Source organism: Myripristis murdjan, chromosome 4 (genome assembly GCF_902150065.1).
Source record: "Myripristis murdjan chromosome 4, fMyrMur1.1, whole genome shotgun sequence".
Taxonomy (NCBI): domain Eukaryota; kingdom Metazoa; phylum Chordata; class Actinopteri; order Holocentriformes; family Holocentridae; genus Myripristis; species Myripristis murdjan.
This window is the reverse complement of record NC_043983.1, coordinates 21397321-21404847: the sequence shown is the minus strand read 5'-3', so window position 1 is coordinate 21404847 and position 7527 is coordinate 21397321. Positions and strand designations below refer to the sequence as shown.

The 7527-nt window shown below is 43.2% G+C and overlaps 3 protein-coding genes across 4 annotated transcripts in view; 2 read left to right on the top strand and 1 right to left on the bottom strand.

Annotated features, from left to right (window-relative positions):
• Positions 1-373: 373 nt before the first annotated feature.
• On the bottom strand, positions 374-3195 carry LOC115358508 (MARVEL domain-containing protein 3). Of its 2 annotated transcripts, none has more exons than XM_030050525.1 (4): positions 2843-3195; positions 2229-2341; positions 1922-2037; positions 374-1239 (listed from the first exon to the last, which is right to left on the bottom strand). In XM_030050525.1, the coding sequence occupies exons 2-4, from the start codon at positions 2339-2341 to the stop codon at positions 617-619; spliced, it is 852 nt and encodes a 283-aa protein (XP_029906385.1). In that variant the 5' UTR covers positions 2843-3195; the 3' UTR covers positions 374-616. The 2 variants fall into 2 exon arrangements, with proteins under 2 accessions (XP_029906385.1, XP_029906384.1); XM_030050524.1 differs by having other exon boundaries at positions 376-1239; positions 2229-2353; positions 2843-3194.
• An 884-nt stretch (positions 3196-4079) lies between these two features.
• c4h8orf82 (chromosome 4 C8orf82 homolog) lies at positions 4080-6646 on the top strand. Its single transcript, XM_030050526.1, has 3 exons — positions 4080-4440; positions 4537-4585; positions 5004-6646. Exons 1-3 carry the CDS (start codon positions 4270-4272, stop codon positions 5498-5500), a joined length of 717 nt encoding a protein of 238 aa, XP_029906386.1. The 5' UTR covers positions 4080-4269; the 3' UTR covers positions 5501-6646.
• A 722-nt stretch (positions 6647-7368) lies between these two features.
• Positions 7369-7527, top strand: part of naprt (nicotinate phosphoribosyltransferase) — a 7882-nt gene continuing 7723 nt past the window's right edge. The window contains exon 1 of the mRNA XM_030050523.1: positions 7369-7527. This exon is cut by the window's right edge and continues 421 nt beyond it. The gene's annotated coding sequence lies outside the window, so the exon portion shown is untranslated.

The window sequence follows — 7527 nt, the reverse complement described above, 5'->3', positions numbered from 1 at the left end:
AAACCATTATATTGTGTTATCTGCAGCTGTAAATTCAACTCGAATTATTACCTCACTCCGGAGAATGTCCTTTGTTAGCATTACTTAACTGAACTAGATAACAGTTACCTCACTATGGTGTCTTTTGTGTGTGTGAGGCCAGTGGAGAGGGGCATGGTGATCTAACAGCTGGCACAAAGCCTCTCAGAGGGACAGAGGGTGATGACATTATCAGGGATTTAAGCGTGCAGTGTTGCATTTGTATGGCCCTGATGCCCCCAGCAGGCCATTTTGATGTATCACACTTGTAATAGGTGCACTGGTATATGGAACAGTCATTGATCAAGGTTTATTTTAGTTATTTATAAAAAAAGTGTTATATTGGTACAAATGTTTACACTACACTGCAAAATCAAAGATACATTAAAAGTCAATCTCGGGTTAAAAAAAAAAAACAAAAAAAAAAAAAAAACGAAGCAAAACATTGCTTCAGTGACACTGGTGTACAAGTTAAAGTCTACACAAATCCCTGTCACAAAACACGAAACTCAACATGGAAATTGCTCATTGGTCAAGGAAAATGAGCCCAACAAGCCATATATCGCAAAAAGTCTATCCCACTGTCTTGCTTCCCTCCTCAGACAGCGGTAGTGTCAGACTGCCGGTGCGCATCTGGTCGTTTCCGCTCCTGCAGGTAGCGCTTCACCCCTCGGATGGTTTGGAAAGTGAGCACGGCCCCGACCGCGTACAGTATGGCCGTGATGAGGCCGAACAGAGCCACGGCCGCGTCAGCCCCGCCGACGTCACAGCTCATCCAGGTGTAGCCGTAGCGCATGTACAGCCGCTCGCGCTGCTTACACACGTCCGTGGAATTGACACCGATGACAAAGTGCAGGTAAAGTCCGACCGCCACCACGTACGCCACCGCACCCACGGCCTGAAACACCAGCGCTCCATAAAGCAGCTTCCGGGACAGCTGGTGGGACGGTTTGTTCCCAGACACCACGAACAGGAGGGAGACCACCCCGAAGGTGAGGCTAAATGCGATACCCCCGTAGATGCCGGGCGCCCTCATCTGGCTGTAGTGCATGTCGAGGTCGCGGGCCTTCTGCAGATCTGTGCCCTGCAGGTTAAAGTTGGAGTTGATGCTGAAACCTCCCATTCCGGCCGCGGAAGACATGCCTGATGACACCATCTGAGCCGCCACCACACAGATGAGGACCAGGGCGTTGGTCAGCACGGAGCAAATCAGCACGATGCCTGGGGGGGCCAACACACACACACACACACACACACACACACACACACACACACACACACACACACACACACACACACACACACACACACACACACACACACGCACCATTAGTGACTTCTTTCACGGAGACAAAGTTTCATCATCAACTTCAGTAATTAACTGGGCTATGTGACTGCTTGGTCTATTACAAATCTATCAGTGATTTTCAAAGTTCATGCTCCCAGGGGTCCTTGACAATGAGGGATAGTTTGATTTCACCATAATTCACAAGAAAATGTTATGTGCAATTACTATTAACTTTGTTTTAATGTTGCACTTTTAATCTAGTCAGGGTTCAAGTACACCATGTAAACTAACAAACCAAACTAGGCTATTACTTCAAATTGGGGATCAGTTTGGGGGTCAGGAACATGAAAAAGGTAAAACTGTATTAGACTAAATGTCTGGCTATCAGCTTTCTCGCAAATCAGAAGCAACTTGTAAGGCACAGCTCCGTAAATAGCAGAAAACCGGAATGTCCAGTGTGAGCAGGGGGAGGGAGGAAGAAGGCGTTTCGCCGAGAGAAAAACTAAAACTGTGACGCAGTGCAATATGCATGGGCAGGTTTCATTACACTTCCACTCAGCATTGTATACATAGATTGATTTATAGATTTATAGATAAAGTTGCCTGCATGCTCACCTCTCCTAGAGCATATGTGGGTGCATTTGGAGTCATGGTGCTCCACTCGTGGGACGTCCCGCACATGTTTGGGTGGGGGTGTGTCTCTGGGGTAGTATGGGGGCCGAGAAGAAGGCCTGACATTTAGAAACAGAAGGAGGGAGGACAATGATGAATAGAAATGATGAATAAATAGAGATGTGTAACTCTTGAAACCAGCGGACACCCCCAGGCTGTGTCACAAACGCGCCATGGAGGCAGATGGGCTTGTCTCATGATGACAAAAAGGGGGAAACCAGTGAATTCTTGGGACAAGACATCACCACACCTGTCGCTTGGTGGCCGTCTCTCATCGTGTCTGTCCTCTCGCGGATCTCTGTACTGTCTGTTGTCTCCGTTTCTCTCCCGGTGTCCCCGGTTGGAGCGGGGCGGATGGCTCATAACTCAGCCTAACTGGGTATGGAAAAAAGAAAAAAGAAACCAATAACGATGACCTTTGAACGTTTTATTTGCTTTGAGCCAAACTATCTTAGTCGACACCTGTTTTATGAGGATGGCTTGTTATGGAAAAAAAAATCCAATACAATAAAACTTTAAGTTATGATATTATACAGGGATATTATTGGATTATGTGGTAGGCTAATAATACAGACCTATACAAAATATAACAAACTATGTTGGGAACCGGCGCCATGCAATGCGAAAATACAACAACCTTCAATCCCCCGTGGAAATAGGCAGATTATAGAGATTTTTCGTCAGGGCAGAGAGAAACCCCCTTTAATGAGAAAACGCTGGCATAAAAATGTGAAGCCGTCTAAACTGCTTGATCTAAGGCTAACAGAGTAGGCAACGGGTCGACAAAAAAGTAGTCAAATTCAAAAACAACGAATCAAAGTCGCGTTATCACTCTCCCAGTGATAAGCCTAGGTTTTAACTTACTGTCAAACACGACGATGGCGAGGGACAGAAATCACAAGTCCAAAAGTAATGTCATTGTTTGATTCAGAAAAGGCACTCGGCTCGATCTTGTTGCTTCCAGGTGAACAGCTCCACCCATCCAGCGGGGAGGGGGAGGCGGAAGTCCCAGCGCACCTCACAGGTAGACACAAGGGACGGACTCTTCTTTTTTATTCCCTTTAGAATAATTCAGCGCAGCTCTTCTACTCTGAGTTGCCTAAGGGGTTTGGATGATGGTCAAGTCATGACCAGTGCATCTGAATTGGCCGCTTTGTCTGATGTCAGTCCCATCTCTGAAGCCAAACAAGCCTCTGTTTTAATACGAGCAGCCCGCCTGTCTGCTGCTGTGTGTAACCCCGAGGAGTGGTGGGGTTTCTGTCCTGCCCCTCTCAGCAGCTGAGGCAGGTTTACGGCACTTACTGGGCTCTCTGGAAAGGCTTGGCTGTGTTCACTCAACAATATTGTTAAATTAGCTGCCGCATGTTGTTGGCTGCTGGACACAGACAGTAATCCCTGTTAAGCTATGCATTATGGATCACTATTTGCAGATATTCATATAAATAACTTGCTGGAATATGCATTAAATAATACGAACTGTGTTATTGTGTTTTGGCAATACATATGTTAGAATCTAACCTATTTAACTAATTAGAGTCTAACATATAACCTAACCATTAGACTATATTACTCGTACCTTTCCCAGTGAAGGTCTCTTAAAATACAAAGTTAAATATAAACAAACACACAAATAAATAACGAATGCTACACATCAATTATTTTCCATAATATGAAAATAAAGCATGGGATCAACTAATGAGTGAGATAAACAGACAAAAAAGTATAATAAAATCTCGGTGTCACCTAGCTTATGGGCCTATCTATCTTCTTCTTCTTTTTTTTTTTTTTTTTAGCTGTCTTTTAATTGCTTTCTTATTATTAGAGGGATAATTAAAGTGAGGAACGTCTTTGCAAAACGGGTGATTATGGTTTGAATCATTCTGGGATTTTGAATATTAAATTTGCCTTTTTTGACTCGTATTATTAGAGAGCAAAGAGCTACTATTGTTACACAGACATGGGTTACTGTCCTCGCTTATGTCAATTAACTTATTAAAAAAAAAAAAAAGCAACGCAATCTCCGCTATTTTATTCTTTAGCTGATCTTATTCGATAATTTCTGACAACACCCGTGTTGTCCACTAGGCGGCAGCAAGATGAAAACGACACTCATTTGTGACAGCTAAACACTTCCGGGTTGTGTCCCCGCCGCTTCTCTGCACAGCTTTAAATAACAACATGAAGGTAAGAAGAGGAGGTTAGCAGCCTCTGGCTTCAGAGACTCCCAGGTATCACACACAGGTTGTCGCTGTGATAAAACAAGAGGACAGCTGTGTGCTCGTCGCTGCGCCATGTTGTGTCCCGTGGTTGCGGCTGTCGGCAGCGGGCTGAGGGCTCCTCTGCGCCGGCTGGCCAGCCTGTGTGCTCCCCGCTGCCTCCGTACCTGCGTAACTTACACACAAGGCCAGAGCCCTGAGCCTCGTATCCGCGAATACTTCTATTACATTGACCATCAAGGGCAGGTGAATGTCTGAAATGATATCAAAATAATGATATAATGATAAAATGTTAGCAAAAACTTGTCTAATTCTTCATTCTCCTTGATGGTCAACTTACAGCTGTTCCTAGATGACACTAAAGTGAAGAACTTTGTCACTTGCTTCAAAGGTAAAACAGCCTCACACAAAAATACAAAAATATTAAGCATTTGCCTCATGTCCTAAAGTTATTTCTTCCAGCTGATATGAATGAGTCTACCTCTGAAATCTTCAAAACAGTGGATTCTTCATGCTAGATTTAAATTGTTAACACAAAGTCATGTGCTGAGATAACAGTGAAAGCTTATTCAGTTTTGCATAACAAACACTTTGGGGCCTCTTGTATTTACCCTCCACCTGGACAGCACATACAGTGAGCCAGTTACCGCACACAAGACTATATAAACTGTGGACTCAGTGGATAGGGTTTTTGAAGCTGCTGCTACTGCCTTCTCTTACTGATGGCATTAAAGTAAGACTGGTGCATTTATTATTTGCTGTGAACGTCATGTTACTTCATGACGGCATCTCTGTTTCTTCACTGTCAGATAAGCAGTTCCTGGTCTTCTTCTTCAATCGCCTGCGTGTTAATCAGAGCGGGCGCTATGAGAAACACTTCCCCTTCTTGTCCCTATGTGGGAGGGAGAGGAACTTCTTGCGCTGTGACGACCGGCCCCTGGTCTTTACCCACCTGCTGCAGGGGCCTACGGGGCCACAGGAACCCGGGCGAGCCCCAGAGCTGCTGTCCTACTGCGGGGGTGGAGAAAAGCTGTCGGTGCCATTCCGCCCAGAGGCCCTCTACATGCATCCGGCCAGCGGGCGGGTGTACCACCCCTGCTCCGAGCGCATGGGGGGAGTTGGCCTGGTGAGGTCAGCCCTTGCAATTGAGCTCAGCCCCTTTTTTATTTACTCACCGGAGCAAGGTCAATCAGGACAGCCTACACACTTTGTTTGGGGAGGGCAACAGCACACACTGACTGATGAGCTAGCAGGATGCTTTCCCCAGGAAGAAGAGAGCGGTGGGCAGGAGGGAGGAATGGGCTAATGCACAAACTGTGATGTTTGAAAATGCATTTATCCTGTCAAAAAGGTGACACATAGCATTGATGGCTCATATTTTAAGTGTGAAACAACATCTGCCACATTCTCACGCTTGTGATTACAATGTACTGAACAGTGATTGTTACTGATCAGAGCCTGATGCAATGGCAACTTTTGAGTATATATAAGAACTGGCTTGCAATGTTCACTGATGATGCAGGCTGTGTGACTGACTGTATTCTGCTAAGTAAGGCCACAATGGGTCAAGTGAAGAGGTTGAAAGCTGCTATGTGGAAATTATGTGATAGACACCCACAAAAAAACAAACAAACAAACAAAAAAACTATTCTCAGCTGTCTGTTCATCTTTCACCCTGTTTTTAAGTCAACAGCCTGGGTGGTGCTGCGTTCTAGCATGTAAAGATAATATTCAGTCACCTGGAAAGAGTACATTAGATGAAACTGAAATGACCTCAAAGGGGAAGCTCGGCTGTCACAGAAGCAGTGTTGTATAGAGACTTGGTCAAATAATCACACAGCAACAGAACACTAACTATGCTACAATGTCTTCATTGCTAAATTTACAGGTTAGCAGACCTTTGCAGTGTCCAGATGAATAGACTCTGGGTTAAGCTTTATATGAAGGTCATTATAATAAATGTTAGTTGATAGGTAAGAAGTCCATTATAAGGTGCTTATTAACATTAGTTAATGCTATTGTTATTAATACACTTACATAGTCCTACTAACATGTATTAATGTTAATAAACATAAAGGACTTTTAAGGGCCCTATTTCCTATTAACTAACACTCATTATGATGACCTTTAAATAAGCCATAAGACAAAGGAAATATTTAATTATTTTTCAGAAATAAGATTAGCACAATGCCAGGATCATAAAGGAGCTAAAATGTATGTGACTGGCCACATGTCCAGGGTGTTTCCTGCCTTCTGCCCAATGAGCGCTGAGGTAGGATCCAGCATCCCGGCCTGTGACCCTGAATGGGATAAACAGCTTGGAAAATGAATGAGTGAATTAATGAATGAATTAAATTTGTTCATTAAAATACAGCAATTTCTTTACAAACAGGTACATCACTGTAGATGCAATCAAACCCTGACTTGAATAAACCAACTGAACTTTGTTCATGTCTTGTTTTGTTATGTCGTGTACAACTGCTAGAATCACAATATTATCATAAGCATCCAGACCTTGAAGAGACATTGCCATAACATGAGCCTGTTCGGAGGAAAACAACACTCTTGACACCGACTGCCACTATAATTTTATGAGGTAATCATAAAATAAATAAAGTGCAAGGGCTGAATATGCAGGCTGTAGGTCACTGTTTCTCAAATGGGGGTACGTGGAGGAACTCCAGGGGGTACGTGAGATTTAAAAAAAAAAATCTTAAAAAATAGCATCCATGCAATCTTCCTTCAAAAACATTATTTAGGCTAATAAATACTCATTAAAATATAAATGGAAGTCCATAGTTAAATACTGGATTTTAAATTCAGTATTCAATTACATCATCCTGAAAAACCCACTGATAAAAGTTTGAGAACCACTGCTGTAGGTGACCCAAAGTAATGTGACTCCTTTATAAGTGTAACAGTGTAAGAAAGGTAAGCACAAGAAAACAGTATTTTCCGAGTTTTTTCTCCTAAGTTTGTGACTATCATCTCAACATTTTCGATTTTTCCCTCATAAATTTACATCTTTAATCTGGAAAATTCGGAGTTTTTTTTTTTTTTTCTCGGAATATTACCCCGCCCCCCGGCTGCTTATTTATTTATATTCTCCCTATCATGACCTTAATACGCCTTCGTACCTTTGTCAGCTCATCGCTAGAAAATATCAACAATCCTGCTCCTGTTAAAACAAAGGACAAAGCTGTTGCACAAGGCCAGGTTTCATAAGTATTGTTTCACCAAAAGGCAACTAAGAGAGTGGGTTGGCAACAAACTGTGAATAAATCAGCTATTTACAGGAAAGCAGCAGGATCGAAACAAAAATGCTGAGATTTA